The sequence below is a fragment of the Aulonocara stuartgranti genome, assembly GCF_965226115.1.
Source record: "Aulonocara stuartgranti genome assembly, chromosome: 23".
Taxonomy (NCBI): Eukaryota; Metazoa; Chordata; class Actinopteri; order Cichliformes; family Cichlidae; genus Aulonocara; species Aulonocara stuartgranti.
In genome coordinates, this window is record NC_138958.1 from 28,295,418 (window position 1) to 28,322,070 (window position 26,653).

At 40.9% G+C, this 26,653-nt stretch overlaps 1 protein-coding gene across 4 annotated transcripts; it reads right to left on the reverse strand.

Moving 5' to 3' along the window:
- Positions 1-184: 184 nt before the first annotated feature.
- Positions 185-26,653, reverse strand: mpp4b (MAGUK p55 scaffold protein 4b). 4 transcript variants are annotated; one of them, XM_082524290.1, is made up of 22 exons: positions 26,330-26,643; positions 23,437-23,540; positions 23,202-23,323; positions 21,099-21,176; positions 20,916-20,999; positions 15,522-15,653; positions 12,538-12,619; positions 9,447-9,532; positions 9,266-9,340; positions 8,983-9,179; positions 7,214-7,272; positions 7,098-7,115; positions 6,969-7,010; positions 6,814-6,834; positions 6,681-6,695; positions 3,291-3,332; positions 2,976-3,149; positions 2,054-2,134; positions 1,775-1,868; positions 1,542-1,650; positions 1,326-1,460; positions 185-1,015 (listed from the first exon to the last, which is right to left on the reverse strand). In XM_082524290.1, the coding sequence occupies exons 2-22, from the start codon at positions 23,474-23,476 to the stop codon at positions 824-826; spliced, it is 1,878 nt and encodes a 625-aa protein (XP_082380416.1). In that variant the 5' UTR covers positions 23,477-23,540; positions 26,330-26,643; the 3' UTR covers positions 185-823. The 4 variants fall into 4 exon arrangements, 2 of the variants coding, with proteins under 2 accessions (XP_082380416.1, XP_082380415.1); XM_082524289.1 differs by having other exon boundaries at positions 186-1,015; positions 23,419-23,540; positions 26,330-26,642; XR_014274702.1 differs by lacking the exons at positions 185-1,015; positions 1,326-1,460; positions 1,542-1,650; ... (10 more) ...; positions 9,266-9,340; positions 9,447-9,532 and adding exons at positions 12,840-13,703; positions 13,882-14,293 and having other exon boundaries at positions 12,539-12,619; positions 23,419-23,540; positions 26,330-26,653.

A 26,653-nucleotide genomic window follows, 5' to 3' on the forward strand; every position in this document is an offset into this window, starting at 1 on the left:
GGTATTAATAATGTTTTGAAGACTACTTTGCCCCTCCCCCATTTTTAATGTCATGTAACCATGGCTGCTAATCTTATTTATTTTCTTGTTGGCTGGGAAATTACACGTTTTCTGCAATTTTAACAACTTTGTTTTGTTTTTTGAAGATATATGATATGAAAACAAATGCATAAATTACTATAAGAAGGGTGTTGCAAACTTTTATTTGTTTTTTTTTTTAACTTTCAAGGATTAGCAAACATCAGTGCTTTGGGTGTACAGTAACATACCTTTAAAAATACAATTTTTTTTTGTTTATTTACGTTAATTGTTCATTTTACCCACCATTTTACATGAGAATGTGTCATTTTAGGCTGGAATGGATCAAGAAATCATTTATGGCCAAAGGGGACAAACATGATTTAGATATATGTTTCTTTTATTGGAAGTCTGTGTACAAGAATAGGGAGGAGGGCAGGAAAAGAGGCAGTTTTGTTTGAATTTAAGTCCTGCAGGCGTCTTTTATTTGAAGAGGTGCTACATATGTTCCTGCTGACTGAAAAAATAAAAAACAAAACTGTGACAAACGGACACAAATTCAGGAATTTCTTTGAGCTTGGATCCAGCTTCATTTCATCTTTGGGGATTTGAAGAGACTTAAAGTCCAGCTCACATGTGACACACACACACACACACACACACACACACACACACACACGAGTATATTTACAAAAGCAATCACTGAATTTACATGTCACGATTTCATTTTTTAAAAACTGTACAGTAAAAAAAAGAAAAAAAAAAATCACTGCTTTGACCCGACGTCCTCTCCTCTACTTTGCTCCTAGGACTCTGACGTGGGTCGAATCCAGCTGGCAGGGACCCACTGTGGCTCGTCCTGCGCCCTCATCACTGCAGTCAGCAGCTCAACGCAGGAGTCCTGCAGCTCATTGTTGATGATCACATGATCAAAGAACTGCCAGTAGTTTGACTCAATCTTCCGTGCTGCTTCCTCCATCTCCTGGAAGTCTTCATCCTGATGAAGTAAAACCAAAGATAAGACTACTTCTACTCTATGAGTGGGAGGTCTCATAGGCCGATATAGATTTTGCCTATTCTAATTAAAACAGAAGAAGTCAAGTTGGGGGTAAAGAAAAAGTTCCTATAAAATTTGAGACCTCCCAAATCAAATCCCTTCCCTTGTGTGTACCAATATCTTTGTAATGCTCTATTGGATGAGAGCAATCACATGTGAATGTAAATAATTATCTTATTAGGAAAAAGAAATTTTTTTCTCCAAATTAAGAGTGGACGTTTTAACCAGACAACTAAGCCCAGCGTCATACTTTGAATGGCCGGTTGACGTAGTAGTTGGTGGTGATGTACGAGTCCTGTCTTGTCTCCCTGAGGCGCTCCAGAGTCGGAGGCTTAACATAGATGACGAAGGCCCTCAGTTCGTGTGTCCTCACTGCCTGGAGGGCCTAAAGAAGGATATACAAATTTACATGAAAACACTTTTATTTATCTATTGGCTCTCTTTACTGTGTCTGAGTTGGACTTGCGTTTGGCTCAATGTCGATGACGCAGATCTTGCCGCTGTTTAAAACCTCCTTTGCAGACTCGATGCTGGTGCCGTACATGTTCCCTTTGTGCTCGCCGTACTCCAGAAACCTGCCGGACAAAAAAAAAGACAGAGACAGTGGGGCTAAAATCTATCGATTGTGGCTAAGCTCTCATCAGTTCGATCTACATTCCACAACTTCATTAATGTTTTAATGTGTGCAGACAGCTGTACCTGTTGTGATAAACCATGTTCTCAAAGACTTCTCGGCTGACGAAGAAATATTCTCTGCCAGATTCCTCATATCCTCTGGGTGCTCTTGTAGTGTCTGGAGAAGGAAAAAAGAAAAATCAACCATTTAATCTGATTATTACAGAATCTGAGACAAAAACACAAAGAGTCCAGAAAGAAGAGAATGCCTAGGATTTCTCAGGCAACTCTGCTTTTTAATAGTGTTTTTGAATTCAATTAAAAATTTTCATGATGTCTGTGACTGAAAAGATGATTACGTACATGGCACTGGTCCCTGGAAGATGTTTGGGTTCATCTCAACCAAACGCCTTCGAAGTTCATTCACACCTACACCAGACGGACCTGAAAAAGCACGCGCATGTTAATTGTTTGTATATACTTTCATTCAACTGCTTGTTATTGCATTAGGCATTTAGACATGATCCAGATGACCTGCTGAAGTTCAAACTGAGCATCAGAATTTTTATTGGCCAATGTTTATTGGCCAAGTATATGTGCAGACACATACAAGGAATTTGGTTCCGGTAGATGGAGGTTCTCAAGCACAGCAATGTAAATCACACACACACACACACACACACACACACACACACACACACACACACACACACACACACACACACACGTGTCTATATATACATTACACATGCATACACATGCATACACAAAGAAGAGATAATATCCAGTTTGTCGCAGTTTTCTATGTGACTGCTTCAAGCTAATAGAAGGGCAACAATAACTCAAATAACCACTTGTTACAACCAAGTTATAAAGAGTTTAGAAAAATGTTGCCTGGTCTGAAAACATGGATCCATCCTCCCTTTTTATCAGCAGTTCCAGCTCGTGGTGGAGGTGGTGTAACCGTATGGAGGACATTTTCTTGGCACACTTTAAGCCAGTAGTACTAATTGAGCATCATCATCGTCTTATGGCTCCTTCCAGTGGGATAACACACCATTTCACACAATCATCTCATACTGGTTATTTGAACAGCACCAAATGTGTGGCGCTGTCATGTCAATGTGGGCCAAAATCTCTGAAGAGTGTTTCCAGCACCTTGTTGAATTATGACAGCTCTGAAGATAAAAGAGCACCCACCCCGATTCTATCAAGGTGTATCTAAAAGGCTTATGAGTGTAGATGTTTGGTAAGCTAAACTAAAGGACTGAAATGTTTTCTGTACCTAAGAGGACAATGAGGCGGTGTACATCCTCTGAGTGGCGCTGGTAACGAACCACCTCCTCATATGGACTGTTGAGGGCACTGTAGCAGCTGCTGGGGCAACGGGTGTTGCAGGACGGCTGGGTGGTGCTGTGAGCCCGCCGCCGACACAGACGCATGCTGCGCCTAAAGCCCGCTGATGAAAAAGAACAGATGTCAGTAGATAACCCTCAAAAATGGATCCACAACACACACAGAAACAGAACTAAACTCTAAATATACCAACAAGTTTGAGCAACATTATAAGAGAAATAATTTGCTGCTCGAGAAGGCTTACCTAAATATATTCCTTCAATGTTGCTTCTAAAGTCATCCTCCTCTGGTTTGGATTAAAAAAAAAAAAAGCAGGACGTAACACGGTGAGACATGTGGAAAAAAGATCGGTAACAACAATAAAAGAGATGTAAAAAATACAGATATTTGCACACAGTGTAATTAAAAATAATTCTGCAAAACACAGTGAATAATGCAGAGCCACTCCTCATGGTTCAGACATCTTATCAGGATGCATCCTGGGTGCCTCCTACATGAGATGTTTCAGGAAAGGAATGGAGGCCCGGGACACACTGGGAAGATTACATCTCTGCAACAGCTAGTCTTCTGTGCATTTCAATTATTTTTATTTTAGGGTCAAATTACCTCCAAATGGTTTTGTTAATAATTTTTACTTGAAATTACTGAAAACTAAGCAATACCAGAGTCCAAGGATGCGTAGTAACCGTTAAAGTAATAACGTAGGAACTTTAAGTTGTAAATTTGCTATATATACACTTTTTTTCCCCTTTACATTAGATTTATTAGTTGTAAGTTGTTCCTGGGTAATCCAGATGATAGCCAATGTGTGTTGGTGGGGAGCGAGACAGAGATACACAGGATTGGATTTTATCTGTGACCTTAAATCAATCAAAGCAACTACATCAGCCCGCGTGTCCCATAAAGCCTCCACCCTAAAACAAAGTCTAAAATATTTCTGCAAATTCAAACAGTACTTGAGGGATTTATGATGCACTGCTGGATTAAAAGAAAAAGTCAGATAAGCATACATACAGTATTTAGTCTTTAGTGTGGTTCATGCCACAAAAACACTGGATCCTTCCCATTTCCCACAATGCAACACACCTGTTACAAATAATAACAGAGGATTTGTGCTACGATTATGGGTAGGGGTGGGTTTTTATAATCGATTTATCGATTAAAATTGATTCTGGCTTGGATAACGTGAAATCGATTCATTAAAATCCTGAATCGATGTTTTAATATAAATTTATTTTGCCCGAAATGCCAGAATCTCAGGTGAAACCTCAAAATTTCAACAACCACCAAACAGCTAAGACAGTAAATGAGAGCAGGAACACGGATTCTGCACAGAGGTGTAAACACAAAGCGCGGACCCGCGGATCAGAATCAGTGAGATGTGCCTTTCTCACCCGACGGCATGGACACGGTTGGGGCTGAAAGCTGACAGCTCACTGATTCTGATGTTTTGGCGGGTCCGCACTTTGTGTTTACGCCCTTTTTGCACTGATTCTAAAGCTGTTAGTTTTATCTCTCTCCAAACAATACTGACCAAACCAGCAGCAAAAGAAGAGCCAAACTGCGCTTCACATAAACATCGTCATGAATTCACTCTTACGGTTTTGCTTCCACCACGATAAAAATCACACTTCATGCACATCTCTCTCTCTCTCTGTACTTCAAGAACAGTTTCCCATCTAAAAATATGTTTTCTGCATTATTCGCTTGCTTGTTACGCACAAGTCTACCGTTGTTTACAGCGCTGTTGACCGCTGGTTTTTTTCGTTTTACATACTTCCGAAAAGAAAACCTAATTTCTGCCGTTCAATACTGAACAAATTTAAACTTTCTAAAATTATGCAAAATGCTCAGCCGTGTCTCTAATAAAACCGCTGTAACTTCAGAGGTAATGTTCATATGTTGATTAATGGTTTTCTTTTGTTTTTGATGTACTGCAGAATATTTTTATAAAATCCCAGGCCAGGAAAATCACCTTCATGTTTTTCTGTGTTTTATCTTCAGCTACTTTGACACAAAGGCATCTGCTGTGATGCTCACACCTTTGATAAAGTCTTACGAGGTTCAGCTTCCTTTTTATAGATACAAAAATATGTAAATGTACTGATCTGAATTATAATATTTCTGACTGTCAAAATTTCCCAGATTCAAATCAAATTGAATTGAATCGAATCGATTTGGGACCTTGTGAATCGGAACTGAATCGATTCTAGAAATCAGTGACGATACCCAGCCCTAGTTATGGGGTACTTTGCAAGCTGCTTTGTGTCAATGTTTTATGCTTACACTTGATTTTCTTTGCTTTTCCAGTGCTACTATTAAATATTATGTTGAAAAATTCGTACCTCTGTTAAAACCAGTTTTACATTGAAATATAAATCTCACAATTTATGGCCTAATTTGTTTTTCCTATAAACACCTGCGAAGGCAGTATCACGGGATATACCACACTTTCAATCGCAAAACTCAACTATCTTTCAATCGCAAAAACTAAACCAGTTTAGTGTCGGTGACTGTTACATGTGCCTCGCTGAGCCAGCACATTAACTACCATGTTTTTCTTTTTTCTGTCATTGTTAATAATCTGAAGGTCAGCTGCATATATAAAGCCAGATGCAGCTATGCTATGGGCCGCTCTTTCTCTCTCTTCTATCAGCATCAACCTTTGGCTTTAGTTGCTGTTTGAAATTTGCTTTGGTGAGTTGGGAGCAACAGCAATCAAACTGATGAAGCGTTGTGAATTTGCTTCAGTTTTTCTTATTTGCTTTCTTTGGGAGAAATTATTTTTGTATTATTTAAAAATTCTTAGACTTGCTACTCAAATGTTTCTCTGAGCCATGGATGTAAGAACTAACATTTTTGGGGGCTAGTCCGGGATTCAACTTAAACCTCTTGCACCCAGGCTGAGAGTCATATCCCTAGGTCAGAGTGGAGGAACAGAAAGAAGCATAATTTCAAAGTGCATTTTGGGTAAACTTTCGCTGGTCATATCACCATATGGGCTAGATGGCTGCTCAAAGCAAGCTGGAGCATATGAAAAGGTCTCCTTTTTATCTACCATTTAATGCTAGGCTCATCTTTTTGTAAAAATCTTGATTATTTTTTATGTAATGACTCCAATAAAAGCCCTACACACTAAAATGTCAAACACGAAAAAAAGAAAGCATGCAAAATAATACAGTGCATCATTTTGACCTGAAATCAACCAAAGCAACTGCGTCAGCCTCCATTTCCCAGATGTAAATTACTGGAAAGTCTAAATTACCTCTGCAAATTAAACAGCACTTCAGGGATTTATGATGCACTGCTGGATTAACAGAAAAAAAAGTCTGCGGCAGAAGAGAAACCCCGGCAATAAGCTACAAAAACACCAAATGCTACATTTCTTAAAATGCAACACACCAATTATAAAACAGAGGACTGTTATGCTCATATTTTGTGTTTCTATACTGGCTCCTGCACTATTGAATTTTATTGTTTTAATATATGATTTAATATCAGTCCAAGTAAGAACATGTGACCTATCTCCATAACAAGTCAGGAGGTCTGCTCTTTTAATTAAATTAAATTAAAGAAATGTATAAATTTACTCTTGTGAGGCAGATAAGAACACAATTCTTTAAGCTTTTCTCACCTTCTCTGAGCTCCTCTGACATTTCCCCATCAGGCAGCAGGAACGTTTGGAAAAGAAACAACAAAAATTTCCTTTGAAGGGCACGAAACAAATTCAGGGACAGAACGGATTACATCAGCAAAGACTTACCTACCAGAATCAAATGCCTCCTCGTCTATCGGGGCAGGAAACACAAACAGACACAAGTTAAAGACAGAGAAGCAAAGACGTTTTTGTGTGGTTAGTTAGTTTGTGTGTAAAAGATGAATAAAAGGCACATTACACAGTAAATGGAAGGTAAAGGTTTACCTGCTTCCACACATTTGTCATCAATCGCCATTAAGTCTTCCTCTGTGGTTGGAAAAACAGAGATAATTAAGGTCAGATCAGTTATAGAACGATTCAAGTTTGATTAAGTTTAATGTAGTCTATTCTTACCTTCCTCTACAGTGCTCACTTCAGTAAGCATGGAGCAGAACACAAAGAAAACTCATCTGTGAAGCTGTAAAGCAGTGACTTTAATGATGATTAAAAGAAAACCTGAGCGCACTCACAGGTCTGAATGCAGGTGTGTGGCTGGTAAGGCTGTGACCACCAGAACTCCCTCTGCTTCCTGTTACAACAAGCAGAAACAGAGTAAGATGAGACAACTTTTATGCCACCTGTAAAATATTATGAGATGTCAAAAAAGACATTTCTAGGTGATGCTCCCAAATTATATATGATATATATATATATATATATTCACATTATATTAGATTTTTCACTTCATTTATGACTCCAGGAAACAATTTCCTGAGGAGTAAATGATCTAAATTACTCGTTTTAAGTCTCACTGAATACATTCAATACATGTCCCTTTTCAGTCTGATTCAGTTCAGATTCCTTGCTCAGCATTTGATTGTACTAGAGGTTACTATAAAGAGTTGGCTGCTCAGTATACTTTGCTTTAACCCAAACTAGGATCACAAATATTACTGCTAGCCAGCTAGCCTTAAGCATTAGCTGATAAGCTCCATCCATCCAGTCATCTGGATATGTCAAACAACAAAATCTAAATCAGATATTTAAAGCTTTAAACCCAGTGGAAGAGCATTTCATTATTATTTAAAGTCTCACTTTTATCACTTGTTTATGCAGACATGGCCATCCTTGAATAAGCCAAATATGAATTTTGTTTTTTCATGTAATCCTAACCTGATAAAGGACATACTGTTGCACTTCTGAGGTTATACATTGTAGGACATAACAGAGAGTCATCTGGTCTTGTTGCATGATCAGTTTCAGCCAAGCTTCAGCTGTCAGACAGATGCCCTCACATTTGATTCTAGAATACTTTGATATACAGAGGAAGTCATGGTCAATCACTGCAATGTGCCCAGGACCACAATCTTACCAAGAGTTGACATCCCAGCAAAAAAACACATCACATAACTGAATGCTCCAGACCGGCAAACTGCCAACATTTCTGCTTTCAAAGAGGTGCTCATACTTGGGGAAGATCAGTTAAAGCAATTGTATTTGATTATCAGCACCTGGGTGCTAATTACCCTCCTAATTATGGAAGCAGTAGACTGTACTTAGTTTTTCACACACAGCTTCTCTATTTTGGCTTGAATTTCTGTTAAACAAATAAACATACAGTGTAATATTTATGTCATATTTCATGCTTTATCTGAACTTGTATTTATCTCATTTTAAAGACCTGGTAAGCATCACAACATTTCGATCATGTCTGGACATATAATAGCAAGAAAAAGAGGTCAGTTTTACTAAATTAGAAAATCCTCAGGCCCGAAATGAGACAGTGCAGCAGTCAATTCAAGAAAAACAAGCTGAAGAGGCCAGTGTTACCAAACAAGTAGCTCTTAAGGGCCAAAGTCAGAATATGTCAGAGGAAAAGCCCCAAAAGGAAAATGAAAAGAAAAATAAGCAGATATTATAGTATGTTAGTTGTATATAAATTTGTCCTCAGCTCCATTCTGCAACCCATCAACTGGTTGCGGCAGATGGCCGCTCCTCTCTGAGCCTGGATCTGCTGGAGGTTTCTTCCTTTTTAAAGGGAGTTTTTTGTCCCCACTGTTGCCAAGTGCTTGCTCACAGGTTTTCTTTCTTCTTCTTTTAATCAGTTCAGTTTAATTAATTTGTATCTCAATACTGTTAAATTGAATTGAACTGAATTAAAGATGACTTTTAGGAGATGGAATTGAATGAATCAGGGAATTTTAACACCTTACCCATAAAAATGACCAAACAGCAAAATGAAAGCCTATTACATGCAGTCCAAGATTGGAAGAACATGCTTAAAAGAACCATATCTGACCGTTTCAGGAGGTTGGTGGAGGGGATGAGGCCAGCACATGCTGTGCTGCTGGGTAGTTTCTTTGCCTGCCACCAGAGGGCATCTGTCTGGTCCACAATCTCCAGGATGTCGCCTCTTCTGAAGCTCATGCCGGCATCGGCGCAAGGGATGGCCGGGTCCTGCTGAGGGCTGTAGTCAGTCATGGCCCGTACGTATAGCTAGCAAAGAGAAACACACAAAATAGGGGTAAATATTTTTTATGTGAACAGAGACAATAATAATGGAGCTGTGGTAAAAGACTCACCATGGTCTGGTTGTGGACCGGCCTTTCTGTGATGGGAATGACTTTAAACATAATGGTGCCATGCGACCGAGCTTGCTGATTGGTTGTAAGAAAACAAAATGGAGCATGAACAGAACCAATGTTGGATGCAAACAATACACAACAGCAAGAGCACATTTTATTTGATGAACAAATGACCCACCACAACTTGGATAACTTGCTCAGGCTCCATCCCGTCCACAGGAAAACCGTTCACCTCTATGATCCGGTCCCCTGCATGGAGTAGACCTATGTACACACAAACACAAACATGCATTACAGGGAGTGCAGAATTATTAGGCAAATGAGTATTTTGTCCACATCATCCTCTTCATGCATGTTGTCTTACTCCAAGCTGTATAGGCTCGAAAGCCTACTACCAATTAAGCATATTAGGTGATGTGCATCTCTGTAATGAGAAGGGGTGTGGTCTAATGACATCAACACCCTATATCAGGTGTGCATAATTATTAGGCAACGTCCTTTCCTTTGGCAAAATGGGTCAAAAGAAGGACTTGACAGGCTCAGAAAAGTCAAAAATAGTGAGATATCTTGCAGAGGGATGCAGCAGTCTCAAAATTGCAAAGCTTCTGAAGCGTGATCATCGAACAATCAAGCGTTTCATTCAAAATAGTCAACAGGGTCACAAGAAGCGTGTGGAAAAACTAAGGCGCAAAATAACTGCCCATGAACTGAGAAAAGTCAAGCGTGCAGCTGCCAAGATGCCACTTGCCACCAGTTTGGCCATATTTCAGAGCTGCAACATCACTGGAGTGCCCAAAAGCACAAGGTGTGCAATACTCTGAGACATGGCCAAGGTAAGAAAGGCTGAAAGACGACCACCACTGAACAAGACACACAAGCTGAAACGTCCAGACTGGGCCAAGAAATATCTCAAGACTGGTTTTTCTAAGGTTTTATGGACTGATGAAATGAGAGTGAGTCTTGATGGGCCAGATGGATGGGCCCGTGGCTGGATTGGTAAAGGGCAGAGAGCTCCAGTCCGACTCAGACGCCAGCAAGGTGGAGGTGGAGTACTGGTTTGGGCTGGTATCATCAAAGATGAGCTTGTGGGGCCTTTTCGGGTTGAGGATGGAGTCAAGCTCAACTCCCAGTCCTACTGCCAGTTTCTGGAAGACACCTTCTTCAAGCAGTGGTACAGGAAGAAGTCTGCATCCTTCAAGAAAAACATGATTTCCATGCAGGACAATGCTCCATCACACGCGTCCAAGTACTCCACAGCGTGGCTGGCAAGAAAGGGTATAAAAGAAGAAAAACTAATGACATGGCCACCTTGTTCACCTGATCTGAACCCCATTGAGAACCTGTGGTCCATCATCAAATGTGAGATTTACAAGGAGGGAAAACAGTACACCTCTCTGAACAGTGTCTGGGAGGCTGTGGTTGCTGCTGCACGCAATGTTGATGGTGAACAGATCAAAACACTGACAGAATCCATGGATGGCAGGCTTTTGAGTGTCCTTGCAAAGAAAGGTGGCTATATTGGTCACTGATTTGTTTTTGTTTTGTTTTTGAATGTCAGAAATGTATATTTGTGGATGTGGAGATGTTATATTGGTGTCACTGGTAAAAATAAATAATTGAAACGGGTATATATTTGTTTTTTGTTAAGTTGCCTAATAATTATGCACAGTAATAGTCACCTGCACACACAGATATCCCCCTAAAATAGCTAAAACTAAAAATAAACTAAAAACTACTTCCAAAAACATTCAGCTTTGATATTAATGAGTTTTTTGGGTTCATTGAGAACATGGTTGTTGTTCAATAATAAAATTATTCCTCAAAAATACAACTTGCCTAATAATTCTGCACTCCCTGTAAAAAAGATATCAGTTTTTCATTTCATGTTTTCTTTAGTTTTGTTAACTTTTATGTGCTTTAATCTACTGTAGTTTATCTTGTTTGTAATACACTAAAACCTCAACGAAAATATGATCAATATATTGTTATAATCAATAACAAAAGCAATCAAATTTAAGCACAACTTGTCATTTAAAAGCTTACAGGTCCAATCGCTGCCTGTCAGAGCTTCTTTAGTATACTATATAACCAGTGTGGATGTTTTAAAATGGTCTAAAGTTACATTTCTTTTCATGGTAAAGGTAAAAGCCACATGAGGATGTGTCTGTAACCAGAAGAAGAAAGTCCTGTCTGCATGAACAAAAACTTTGTCCAACCCAACCAGTCCATGTCTCTGGTTCTGAACCTTTTATTTTGTTAGGATTGTCTTATAAATGCTCCCAAAATGGGACAAAAACAAATATAGACGTACACTGCATGGACAAAAGTACGGGGCCACACCTTTTACTATTTGAATTCAGGTATTTTGAGTCCCATTGGCACAGGTGTCTAAAATCAATCACCTAGCCATGCACCCTGTCTTTATGATAACTGTAGAGCTCCAAATCTCCTCCAGCATTAACATCAGCACAAAACCTATGAGCTTCATGGCTGAGCAGCTCCTGTAGATTTAATGTGGAGATGACCCAGCCCTTTTGCCCATATAGTATAAGCTTTGGGTCTGAAAAGTGATGCCAAAGCAGAAATACGAGAAACCTGCATTTTTTCCCCCTAATGGTCAGCAGGGGGAAGCTTCTCTGGAAGCAAAGATCCATCCCTTTGTCTAGGAGTGCAGACCCTACCCACCACCTTATTCATGACCTCAGTAAAAAGTTCAACATGATTCTAATTTTGTCTTCACTTGTGAAAACTACATAATAAAGAAAGGTAAAGTTACTGTCTTATGGACCAAAAAAATCTCAACCTGAAGCTCCACAAATCAATAGATGAGATCCATGTTTTATATAAAGTGCTTGATTGCAACTAGCACTAGAATTTGGAAGCAGATTGACCAGGAAGATTTTTTTTGTCTTCCTACATGAATCATCCCAACATTGAAAACGAACACAATCAGATGGTCTGTGTACATCTGCAGAATAAAGAGTGCAAGATGAAGTTAAAGCCCCAAAACAGATGTTTGCAAACAATTTGTCCTCAGCACCAGCACAGAAAGTTCAGTTTTGCATTAATGCATAACTTTAAGCTCTACGTGTCAGATGTTTTCCAGTGTAGATCGTCACTGATGTTTTCTTTTAGTCTGGCACTAGGCTTAATCTAGGAATCCTCCAGTAAAAGTCTAGAGTTAAGATTAGAGTTAGGGTTTACTCATCTAAACAACAGACATTAGCTATAGGGGGTTAAACGGGGGTAAAAAAAAAAAAAGGGCTCACCACTGCGATCCGCAAGCCCTCCGTGAATCACCCGAGCTATAAAAATCTCTCCTGTGATCTCGTTTCTTTTTATAGTTGCTCCCTGAGAAAGACGAAATGAAAAAACAGAATAAACAGTTGCTGCCAGGTCAGATAAATGAAGATAAAATGGACACATGTGGCTCTGATGGATATGCAAGAATAGACTTGAAGGTTTAATTCAGGCCTAAATAACGTAATAGTGACACAAGCGAAGGGAAACTGGAGCTGATTTGCCACAGATGAAATGTAATGAAACAGACAAAAGAAACATGAACTACCACTGTTTGCAGGGTAGCCACGGTGCTCCTACAAAGGACCCAAAGAAGGCCACTTTCTGGACAGCTCTCATGTCGCCTTCTTCCTCTTCTTTTTCTTCCGCTGGTTTGAGCGACCTCCTTTCAAGGGACTGAACTTCTCATCAAACAGGCCATTTGTAAGCTGATGTTTGGATGTTTCCAGATCAGTGTGGCTGTGCTTCTTCTGTGCCACAGGAGAGTTTTTTGATTTCACTGTGTCCCAGGGAGATCCACGACAAGACGGAGACTGGCAGCTGCCCAACTGGGAGGTGGAAGGAGGGTCCAAGGAGCTGCTGAGGGAGCTGGAGGAGGAGCTGAAGGAACATGGGGACTGGTGCCCTTGAGGCTTTTGAGTTGGGCTTTTCTTCAAAGTGCCTTCCTGCTCAGCAGCTTTAAGGGTGTTTACTTCAGATCTGGTGGCTGTGAGGAGTGTCTGCAACCGGTCCACAACCTGCGTGAGGAGGAGCAAAGCCTGCGAGTTGTCCTGCACTGTCACCGACATGTGCTCTGTGGCTGCTGCCATCCTCTCCCCAAGGAGCTTTATGTCTTTGGTGCTGCTCTCCATGGAGCTGGCGGCCAACTGTACAGTCGTCCTCAGCTCGTCCAGACTCTCCTGTTTGACGAGCTCCACGGGCGGCACCTCCAGTATGCGGTGAGGCCGCATGGGGCTGGGTGGGGCTGTTCGGATGCAAGGGCTTTTAGTTCTGAACCTTGGAGACAGGCCTGGCTGGAAGTAATCATGCATGCTGAGACATGGTGGAGTCATGGTCAAATGTTGGGGAAATGGTGATGGAGCACCAGTGGACTGTCCTACTTCGTACTCGTCTCCACTGTTGAGCTCGTCCACGTCTCCAATGAGAAAACAGACATTATTAATCCATGAGTGAATGGGATGGATGAATGGATGAAGACAGTGCAATTAGAAGTGATGAAGAACCAGCTTGTTTTCCAAAAGCATCTTAGAGGTTGAAATAAAAGCAGTTCAAAGATGCACTCATTGGAAAACAAGGCCCAGATCTTTCCTTACCAATCAGGACCGAACTGCAGACTGAAGGTGCAGAGCGATTTGACCTTTGCTCCCACAACATGTTGGAGTAACAAACTCTGCACTGGCACATCGGCGTGCTGCAGCACACCTGGCAGCCAGTCAAAGGCTTACATTGTGGTAACGGGTATGGTCGAGCCTCTGTCAGGTGATGCATTGGCTCGGTTGGCGGGTAGCTTCCTCTCCGGACTCTGCACCATGACGAATCATTTGCTTTTAGCATCCAACTCTGAGCTGAGGGGTTCTGGACCCCGAACCCTGTCCCTCTGTGAAGCTTCTGTCGGGTCAAACGCCTCAAGGTGTTCAAGTGATGGCGGATCCCCCCTCTGGGGCTTTTTGCACAGGGAGGACAAGCATTGGGCAACAGCTTGCCAACTTTGTGGTGGTTGCAAAGCTGTGAGACAACAGAATCATGTTCCACTCGGATAAAGCAAGGTTTGAACTAGTAATCATTTGCATGCATTTAAGACATATAGAAAAAGATGATAAATTAGCATCAGATGTCTCCTAACTGTCTTGTTTCCTTTCTATTCCAGTGGCTTTTGCTCTTCGAAATTTATCTGTAGCATCAACAGACAATTATACAAATGACAGATTATGAATCAAACATCTGCTCTCTGTCATCTGTTTGACTTATTTTGAGTTGGCCAAAAACCCAACATATTAAAATATTCAGGAGCATCTGCCTACATACGCAGTCCTGAAAAAAAGTAACTCCTTCATGGTCCAGATTAAAGAGTCAGGTTTCCTGCTTCTCCACATGATTTTGGTTTTATATCCACTTCTGCATCCACCTAAAATACAATGAACTTTTTGTAAGTTCAAAAGTATGTGGATGCCTCTATTTAGGTCATGCACTGCACACAACAAACACAGCAGCACTTTCAAAATGAAGCCAAAGCTTAAAGTGGTAACTGGAGCAAACCCCAAAGACTCCTATGTAAGTTATCCAGCATTAAATCAGAAATAAATATGTTTAAAATAAACTGTTTTGGACTCTATCCCTTCATAATAAGAGTACACAAAAATAACTCTGCCCTCAAAACCTACTTGTGTTTGCTTTAGACACTAGCAGATTGCTGGAGTTGGCCATAGTTTGCATGGAAGACACCGACCATCATCCAGTGACGTATTTTGAAGATGAAGGGTCTCTGTTGCAAGTTTGTGCTGCACTCTTCACAGCCTGCAGCCAATTAGCAAGTATTTAGTGAATGTTTGTTAGCGTCTTCTATGCAACCTACAGCCAAAGCCAAAGCTATCAAAAGGGGGTTTAGGTGCAGCACCATGTTCCTATTTGCGACCAGTTTCTCCTAGACACAGCCAGAGACTTCCCCCTGGTTGGGGGACTGACTGGCCATAGTTACGTTGAATTAATATTTAATTTACATACTTTCTTCTTTGATTTGAAAACTGAAAGGTTTTGATTTTCCTCGTCCCAGTAAGCTTGTTAATTAAGGAGATAATAATAAATTAGATTCATACCTAACAAAAGATTTTTGCCTCATTAAAAGCTTGCTTAGTTCCTAAACAGCTGGTCTACTGATGTTCTACTCAGCTCAGAACCATCTGTACAAACCAGATTTCATTTGCCTGTTGAGGAGGTATTAGCTCAGGAATCTCACCAGTGGCTGTTTATTCTTCACCAGGCAGACGATCCGGGTGGCCTCCTCATCGTCCGGCAGGTCTTCTGGCATTGGGGGCAACACCGGCTCATAGTCCTTCAGAGCTATTGTATCATGAGCCGAAAGAAGGGCCTTGATGGAAAACAGACAAACCAGACTGAGACTGAGAACAGTAACAATTAACAGTAGCAAATAACAATAGAAAAGACACAGGTACATATGTAAGTCTAGTTACATTTAAATCATAGTTTCACTAATACTATAGTTCACTAATGAAATACAGAAAAGAAATGTTGGGAATTTTCAGTTGGATTCAATGTCATTTATATAGTGCCAAATCACAGCAACTGTTCCCTCAAAGTGCTTTGTACTTGTATTTTATTGGATATTGTAAGGTAAACACCCCACAATATCAGAGAGAAAAGCTCAACAATCAGATGACCCCCTTTGAGCAAGTACTTGGTGACAAGGGGAAGGAAAAAGTGAGGGATGGTTAACTGCCACTATGAGGTATTTAAGATAAAATGGGGCCTGATTATTCAAGACCTTGTATGTGATGAGAAGGATTTTAAATTTGATTCTGGAGGAACAAAGAGCCAAAGAAGAGAAGCTAATCTGAGACAAAATGTTCTCTCTTTTTTTTTAAAGTCCTTGTCAGTACTCTTCTTGCAGCATTTCGGATCAACTGAAGGCTTTTTCAGGGAAGTTTTAGAACAGCCTGATAAAAATCGAATGCAATAGTCTGGCCTAGAAGTAATATATGCATGAATGTGCAGAACCACATACAGGGAGTGCAGAATTATTAGGCAAGTTGTATTTTTGAGGAATAATTTTATTATTGAACAACAACCATGTTCTCAATGAACCCAAAAAACTCATTAATATCAAAGCTGAATGTTTTTGGAAGTAGTTTTTAGTTTATTTTTAGTTTGAGCTATTTTAGGGGGATATCTGTGTGTGCAGGTGACTATTACTGTGCATAATTATTAGGCAACTTAACAAAAAACAAATATATACCCGTTTCAATTATTTATTTTTACCAGTGACACCAATATAACATCTCCACATCCACAAATATACATTTCTGACATTCAAAAACAAATCAGTGACCAATATAGCCACCTTTCTTTGCAAGGACACTCAAAAGCCTGCCATCCATGGATTCTGTCAGTGTTTTGATCTGTTCACCATCAACATTGCGTGCAGCAGCAACCACAGCCTCCCAGACACTGTTCAGAGAGGTGTACTGTTTTCCCTGCTTGTAAATCTCACATTTGATGATGGACCACAGGTTCTCAATGGGGTTCAGATCAGGTGAACAAGGAGGCCATGTCATTAGTTTTTCTTCTTTTATACCCTTTCTTGCCAGCCACGCTGTGGAGTACTTGGACGCGTGTGATGGAGCATTGTCCTGCATGAAAATCATGTTTTTCTTGAAGGATGCAGACTTCTTCCTGTACCACTGCTTGAAGAAGGTGTCTTCCAGAAACTGGCAGTAGGACTGGGAGTTGAGCTTGACTCCATCCTCAACCCGAAAAGGCCCCACAAGCTCATCTTTGATGATACCAGCCCAAACCAGTACTCCACCTCCACCTTGCTGGCGTCTGAGTCGGACTGGAGCTCTCTGCCCTTTACCAATCCAGCCACGGGCCCATCCATCTGGCCCATCAAGACTCACTCTCATTTCATCAGTCCATAAAACCTTAGAAAAACCATTCTTGAGATATTTCTTGGCCCAGTCTGGACGTTTCAGCTTGTGTGTCTTGTTCAGTGGTGGTCGTCTTTCAGCCTTTCTTACCTTGGCCATGTCTCAGAGTATTGCACACCTTGTGCTTTTGGGCACTCCAGTGATGTTGCAGCTCTGAAATATGGCCAAACTGGTGGCAAGTGGCATCTTGGCAGCTGCACGCTTGACTTTTCTCAGTTCATGGGCAGTTATTTTGCGCCTTAGTTTTTCCACACGCTTCTTGTGACCCTGTTGACTATTTTGAATGAAACGCTTGATTGTTCGATGATCACGCTCCAGAAGCTTTGCAATTTTGAGACTGCTGCATCCCTCTGCAAGATATCTCACTATTTTTGACTTTTCTGAGCCTGTCAAGTCCTTCTTTTGACCCATTTTGCCAAAGGAAAGGACGTTGCCTAATAATTATGCACACCTGATATAGGGTGTTGATGTCATTAGACCACACCCCTTCTCATTACAGAGATGCACATCACCTAATATGCTTAATTGGTAGTAGGCTTTCGAGCCTATACAGCTTGGAGTAAGACAACATGCATGAAGAGGATGATGTGGACAAAATACTCATTTGCCTAATAATTCTGCACTCCCTGTATTTGTTTGTAATGTGCATTGCCTGGTCAAAAACGACTCCAAGATTGCTCTCAGTGTTACTGAAGGCCAAGGTAATGTCATCCAGAGTCAGCATCTGGATAGCCACCACATTTCTGGGATTTTCAGAGCCTAATAGAATAACCTCAGTTTTATCTGAATGTATAAGCTGGGCCCTATTTCAGGAAGCCGGTTTAGAAAACTCAGAGTGAAAAACGATACTCAGGGTTGAGTAACCCCGAACTGTCCAACTCGGAATATTCGGTTTCAGAAAGGCTGATAACAATTAGTTCAGTCAACGCGGAGTTGCTTTAACCCCAAGTTAAGCGCGCGCACGAGGATACATAAAGCCCTGATTAGTGGAGCACAGATTAAGCGAGTCACCATGGAGACGGAGGGAAAGAAGGCGCGGTCAATGTATTTTACAGCGCTTGAGGCCGAAATTCTGATGGCAGCATATGCCGATAACATGCAAATTCCGCGGAAAAAAAGTAACACAGCCTCAGCTGCAAAAGAAAGGGAGCATGCATGGCAAAACATAGCCGACAGAGTCAATGCATGAGTGTTAATTTAAACGTTGATCTAGGGATTTCCACCCATTTAACACGTTATTTTATTATATTTAATTTAATTTTTTATTTCATACATTTTATTTTGTGATGTGATGTGAGCGCAGGTGCAACCCAACAGGCCCCAAACGTTCCTGGCAGCAAGTAAAAATGAAATATAAAAATATAGTCCAAACAGGTAAGGTGTAATTGTATTATGAGCCATAGTGCTTGGTCTGTTTGTCCGATGTAAATCAATTGCAGTTAGAGGCTACATTAATTTCCCCTCTGTAAGCACTTATTGAAATTATCTGAGCACATTACAAGTACATATTTGCTTACTCTGTATGCTCAAATGTGACCCGTCATAGCCAACAGAAAAAAAAAGCGGAGGCCTGAAAAACAGGTGGGGGTCCTCCACCACCACCACTCACAGAGGCTGAGCAGTTGGCTTCCACATTTGTGATAATGTTGGCAGCATCACATATGATCTTCACAGTGCAGAGAACACAAATTAGCATCCATTACTATAATGAAATAATTTGTTAGTTTGAAATGCTACAGGGAACTATGTACCTGTACATTAATGCTGTGGAAAGACTTCCTGTTCACATAGTCTCCTTCATTTACTGAAGGAGCAATGATTGGAATGTGAGTGCCATCTGTATAGCCAATCACGCCTGGGAACGGTGGGAATAAATGTAAAATTTAAGTAGTAGTTCAAGTATCACCACATCATGAATTAGGTTTTGTTCATCCTGATACCTGCAATTTTGTGGAATCCCTCTTTGATAAATCTTGTGGGTCTATGACCGGGGAACACCACAAACGAGTACAGGAGACGTTTCAGTGCAACTGTAACATTCCTGACTGCCCGACAGACGGTAGCCTTGGAAACGTGCTCAGCGTCACCAATATTATACAGAAAGCTCCCGTTTGCAAAAAACCGAAGTGCAATACAAATAATATGTACAGAACTGAGAGAATGTCCGCGATGTGTCACATGAGCAATATTAGGCCTGAGGATGTTATTCAAATAAATTATAGATTGTGCTGAAAAACGGTAACGTTCACACAGAAAATCATCAGGAAATGATAAAATGTCCAAACGCGCTCTAATCACTCTCTCCCGGTGGAGAGCTCTGCGGAGAATTTGGGCTTCAACATCTACTGGCTCTTCAAGGAAGGGGCACGCCATGTCTGACACTTCCTACAGTCAGGTTTCCGACAAAGAGGCGGAGAAGGTCAGGGTTAGTTGAAGTAAACCTGCTAGGGGGCAGGTTAGCTTCACGGAGTGTGTCGTCATAGTGACTCACTCAGAATTAATCTAAACTCGCTTTGTGAAACCGAAAACCCAGAGTTTTCGTTAACTCATGGTATACTTACTCAGACTTTGCACTAAACCGGCTTCCTGAAATAGGGCCCAGGACATTAGAGATTATCCAAGCCTTTATATCTTTAACACATTTTTGCAGTTTAACTAATTGGTATATGTTATCTGGCTTCATGGACAGATAAAGATGGGCATCATCTGCATAGGAATGAAAATGTATGCTACACCTTCTAATGATACTGCCTAAGGGAAGCATGTATAATGTAAACAGAATTGGTCCTAGCACAGAACCCTGTGGAACTCCATAATTGACTTTAGTGTGTGAAGAGGACTCTCCATTTACATGAACAAATTGGAGTCTATTAGAGAGATATGATACAAACCCCTGCAGTGCAGTACCTGTAATACCTACAGTGTGCTCTTAATCGCTGTAAGAGAATATTATTGTTGACAGTATCGAACACTGCACTGAGCAGGACAAGCACAGAGAACAATAACAATGACTATGATGTACTATGATGAGATCTTAATTCCCACTGCTTTGTAATCCATTATTGTAAATTTAAATTATTTAATTATTATTATTACAGATGATCAGACAAAGAGGGTTTTCAGGGCCACTAATAAATGCTCAGCTTCTATGCCATATGTAAGATCCAGAATGTGATTAAAGTGGTGGGTGGGCTCTTTTCCATGTTAAGAGAAGGCATCTGAGTCTAATAATAGACTGAATTGAGGCTGTCATTTTCAGCATCTACATAAATGTTAAAATAAGCCATAATAATTATTTTATCTGAGCTGAGCACAAAATCAGATAAAAGTCAGATACCGTAGAAACTCTAAGTAAGGATCAGAATGATGATAAATAACAACAAATAAAACTTGTTTTTGAGTTTTCCAGCGGGATTACAAGGCTAATGAATGAAAGCTTGCTACTCCTCCTCCTTGGTCTGTGCTTCGAAGATTCTGACAGTATGACTCAGGGGTGTTGATTTATTTAAACCAACATAATCATCAATGACACTCCCCCTTTTTAATCAAAATATGCACTAAACATGAGTACATGAAAATTTAACTACAAAAAAATAGGATTTACGGATATGCCTGAGCTACAATGGGCCTTATAGGCCCTTAACCTCTTCTGTACGTCAACGTGAAACCAATAGTGGTTTATTAACCTGCAGGTGTGGCTGTCGCAGAAGATGGTACAGCTCTTTGGCCTCTTCAGAGCAACTTGGTAAGGACCTGATATCAATCAGCAACTATAAAGACAGAAACATTCAATATCTTTAAAAAAAAAAAAACCCAACCAAACAACATTTGGACATGATAACTACATTAAATTGTTTTGGAAGATGAACCTCAAGCGAGAGTCCCGAAGAGTAATCCAGAGCTGGTGCAGGAGAATCTCTTAGATATCTTTGCAAACACTCATAAACCTGAAAACAGTCAAGTAATAAAAACAAATATCAAAACTACAGTGAATGAGGAAACATCTGACCTTAGATACTCTGAGGGAGGCATGCGGTCCTGTGATAAACAAAGTACACCCGTATGATTCAGCAGCTTGTAGAACCACCCCTTGATCTCCCTGCAAAGCCTACTGACACATTTTACCGTCTCTTAACTAAAACAAAGGAAATTAGCAGAGGACATTTAGGCTTTGCATTTACTTTAGATTACATTACCTGCATTTTGTATTTTATGTTATTTGTATATAAATCTGGTGTAAGTCATCTTTCCTCATATAAGATAAGATGTAAGATTTTGGTGCATGATCCAAAGTACAGGGTGGGCCATTTATATGGATACACCGTAATAACATGGGAATGGTTGGTGATATTAAAGTCCTGTTTGTGGCACATTAATATACATCAGGGGGCAAACTCCTCAAGATGGGTGGTGACCATGGTGGCCATTTAGAAGTCGGCCATCTTGGATACAACTTTTGTTTTTTCGCTAGGAAGCGGGCCATGTGACACATCAAACTTATTGGTAATGTTACAAGAAAAACAATGGTGTGCTTGGTTTCAACGTAACTTTATTCTTTCATGAGTTATTTACAAGTTTCTCCTTGTTCACAGCTATTGACATGTCAAAGAGGTTAACACATCTGGTGAACACAGTAACCGGGTCATTGCAGCAGATTTCAATGCAAGACACCCTACGAGACCACCCATCTCCCATGCTACAGTTAGCAAACTGCTTGCTAAGTTTGGTGAAACTGGTTCAGTGTTGGATTTGCCAAAATGTGGACGCAAGAAAACTGTCACTAATGAAGAAACATCAGTGGCTGTCCTAGCTTCATTCAGCAAGAGCCCACAGCGTAGCACTCGCCGCATGTCACTGGAGAGTGGCATTAGTCGAACATCCCTTCGGCGGATATTAGCTACTCACAAATGGCACCCTTACAAACTCCAGCTACTGCAGCATCTCAACGAGGATGACCCAGATCGGCGCACAGAATTTGCAGAATGGGCAAAACAAAAATTGGAACAGGACCCTCAGTTCAGTGATGAGGCAAACTTTTATGTGAATGGTGACGTTAACAAACAAAACCACCGCTATTGGTCTGACACTAACCCACATTGGATGGATCCCTCCAAGACTGTTGGAACAACAAAAGTGATGGTTTGGTGTGGTATATGGGGTACAACGATAGTGGGTCCATTCTTCATCAATGGAAACCTCAAGGCCACTGGATATTTGAAATTGCTACATGATGATGTGTTTCCCTCTTTATGCACTGAAGCTGGCACGTTCCCTGAGTTTTTCCAGCAAGATGGTGCACCACCACATTATGGGTGCCCGGTCCGAGCATTCCTAGATGAACAGTTTCCTGGAAAGTGGATTGGTCGTCGTGGGCCAGTTGAATGGCCCCCAAGGTCTCCTGATCTGACACCCTTAGACTTTTATCTTTGGGGTCATCTGAAGGCAATTGTCTGTAGTGTGAAGATACGAGATGTGCAGCACCTGAAACTACGGATACTGGATGCCTGTGCTGGCATTTCTCCTGCGGTTTTGCTATCAGTGTGAAGAGTGGGAGAAGAGGGTTGCATTGACAATCCAACACAATGGGCAGCACATTGAACACATTTTCTAAGTGGTCAGAAACTTGTAAATAACTCATGAAAGAATAAAGTTACGTTGAAACCAAGCACACCATTGTTTTTCTTGTGACATTACCAATAAGTTTAATGTGTCACATGGCCCTCTTCCTATTGAAAAAACAAAAGTTGTATCCAAGATGGCCAACTTCTAAATGGCCACCATGGTCACCACCCATCTTGAGGAGTTTGCCCCCTCACATATACTAATGTGCCACAAACAGGACTTTAATATCACCAACCATTCCCATGTTATTACGGTGTATCCATATAAATGGCCCACCCTGTATAATGAGGAACGCTGAAAACTAACCGCTGAAACCAGGATTTTTAATTCTGTTTTTCAAGTTTTCAGACCTTGAGAAGTGACTGCAGCCAGGCGGCGTTAAGCAGACTGTGGAGGATCTCTGCTCCGTCGATGTCCTGACTCACAGACTGCCTCACCTCCTCTATGACGTCAGACAGGATCTGACGCAAACCTGCAGCACAAACTCAGACACGTTAGCAGAAGGCTGAATCTGTGGTTAACGTGTGTAAGCACATTATCATTAAACCATAAAACACTCCTACTGACCGTGTTCTCCCAACTCACAGTGCGGATTTAACACCTGAGCCTCCACCGCCTGCCTCATGGTTACAGAAAGCTTGACCTTTGACCCTGACCACCTGCTGCTGCTCGCCAGGACGGGCAGTAACCTGGAGAAAAATCAGTTTATTATAAGATTTGTGCAAAAGTATCCTGAAATATTAGATCAGACGATTCATAGAGCTAGAGCTTTTTAAGGTGGAGCTGATTGAGTTTTAACTCTTTATATTCTGTATATTATATCCCTTACATATATGGAAACCTTAAACCACTTAGTATTGATAATAATAACAATTATTATGATAATAATTATTACAATAATTATACAACATGTGAAGTAAAAGCAGACTTTGTTCCTCAGAGCTACCGAGGACTCAGCAGGGTGAAGGAGAGGGTCTGCAGGTTTAACAGGTGGTCATATCACAAAAGGCCAGTTTGAGCATTGCACGGTCTGATCTTAGGGTGAATTTTACCCCAACACCCTGATTTATAGAAGCACTCACACTTATTAATTATTCAGTCAATCAAGTGCATTTGATTAGCAGCATCTGGCTGACAGGATGACTTACTCTGATGTTTTAGGCTTCATTAGCTCTGAAGTTGCTGCAGCTTGTGGCGTTTGTCTAGTTTTGCATTGTGTTTTTGTGTCTTACTAGTCTGTACAAAACACCATCTGAGCCTTTGACTCTCACGTTTCTACTCAGATAATGAAACAGTTGCGTTGAAACCTCTATAAGCCTGTTTTTATTTAGTGCAAAAATATCAGGAGTGAATAAAAGAGCTCCATCAGCTCCATCTTATCCAGGGATTTTACAACTAGCAGCTACATCTGGTGTAATCTTTTTCACCGCAGTTAACCCTGGGAGGTCTAAATACTCCTAACCCTCAAGCCTAAGCTATAACAAAGTAGTTCTTTGCAAAAAGATGGCAAAATTTAGTTTCTTTCCAAAAAAAAAAGTGCATTTTTTTTCCTTTTTTCAAAAACATGAAAGCTAAGGTGACAGTCAGACTTCACAGGGTTTAAAAAACAAATCAGGGGTTCAGTAATCCAGAGCATCCATGTCCTCCTGCATTAACTCCAAAGTTTGAGAACCGCTGCACAAAACAATAGCATGCGCCGATTTAAACGAGCTCAGATTTATTCTCTTGTCACTCGAGTCTCATGAAAACCGCTGACATCTGTCACGTCATGAGCGGCCGGGTCTTTGAAAAGATTTTAAAAAGCAAGAAACGTCACAAGGTCTGCTGGTACAGCTTTAAAAGATGAGCTTCACTTCTTAACATCCACCAGATCACCCACAGCTATTTTAGGGTTAGGGCTAAAAAGTCAAATATTCAGAAAGAAAAGAAAAGAAAAGAAAAGAAAACAACAAATAGTTTATTTGAGTGAATCTGAAGTCTTGTTAAATGTTTATTGCTAAAACTGAGCTCTGGCACAGAAAAGAGGTTTGCATTAAAAAAAAAAGACAATACAGATGTACTAATAACACTACAACAACTCCAACTGCCGTCAGTTTACTGTGACTTCCCTGTATAGAGTCTACGATATCCCTAGCTCTCCAAGTGAAGTACATGAATATTTAGACAGTACCATCCATCAGGAAGGAAACACACCACATCAAACGTGGCTATAGTAAGATTTACGCCTTTCTTACCTAACCCAGATATGCATGAATTGGATGTCCTTTTACCTTCAGACTTGCTTTAACTCTTCCTGGCACAGCATTGATTCTTTTGTTGCCCAAAAAATAAGTCCAAGTTGCTGGAAACTTTTGGACCATGTTGAAATGACAGCATCAAACAGTTACTGCTGATTTGTTGGCTGCACATCCATGATGCCAATCTCCTCCTCTCCTCCAGTTTGAGATGATTTTGAGCTTTGTGACATGTTGTGTTATCCTGCTGGAAGCAGCCATCAGAATATGATAAACTGTGTCAAAAGGTTGATTCTGTTCATCTGGACATAGCGTTTTCAGTGGGAGAAACGTTTCCCCAACCTATATGATCAAGGAACTGACCTCCCAGCCCATTGTTCATTCAGTGGGCTGGTTTCAGTCATTATGCAATGAACTGTTTATAAGATTTTTGTTCTTTTGTTAGTTTTGTCACAGTTTTTCTGTCAGAGTTAGAGGTGGACATTAGATGGACATTAAATCAGCCCTGAACCGACATGGGTCACAGGTGATCTGGTGGATGTTAGAAGGTTAAAGATTTTAAATTTGTCACTTTTAAAAGGTCCGCAGATGCCCTACACTGTACAGCAGCCTAACAACCAAAAACCATAATGTCAAAATTTGACAGAAGCACAAATACATGCAGCACCCTTTTCATTCCCCAAAACGTTCGATGATGCTGGTCTTTAGGTGATTTCATCGTCTACATGCATGACATTAAAACCTTTCTACACACATAATCAGGTTCAGACTTGATTTGTTCAAACTTTCAGTTAATTTGCAAAACATCTGTGAAACGTGCAGTTAAAACTTTTAGGACCACATTTATGAGCATGCAGAGGTGCAACCACAGCTCCAGCAGCCAGCGCGAACAGGATCAGTGCTTGAAGGCACACCTGACAGCAGCTGCCAATACAGAGTTTATAAATCATCTCAATATTGACACGAATAATAAAACCAAAGAATAATGCTGAGAGGAGTTTTTTGCCTTTGTTTCCCCAATATGTCTGTAAATACTCACATAGCCACTGTGAGGGTGAAGTTAGTGAAAGGGTGAGGGTAGACAGACGCGACAGAGCAAATAGCTGCTGGAAAAGTGGATATTTTTAAGGAATAAACCAGTAGGATCTCCTCAAGGAGTAAACACCTATCCGGGATGATCCCTGTGGCCTTCCTCCAATCCAAGCCCTCCTCTCTTCAAACAAATCAACCCTGGTGAAGCTTACCGCTACACCTGCAGCCTCGAGGACTCCTCGCGCCGTCACCCTCCTCCTGCCGGTGTCAGCTCCAGCACAGCAGCAGGTAAATGTTTATATGATGGGAAAATATTCCCAGGAGAGCAAACAGAGCGCTACGCTTTCATCGAGCTGAACGGGAGAGAGAGAGAGAGGGAGGGAGGGCTGTAATCCCTCCCGATCCCACTTAATCCCAGGCAAGTGAGCCGCCTGCCTCTGGCCACCGGAAACCTGTTCCTCCCTCACTGGCTGGCTGGTTGCTGCTGAGCTGCCAAATCTTCTTAACTTTTTCAGCTTCTATCAACACACACGGAG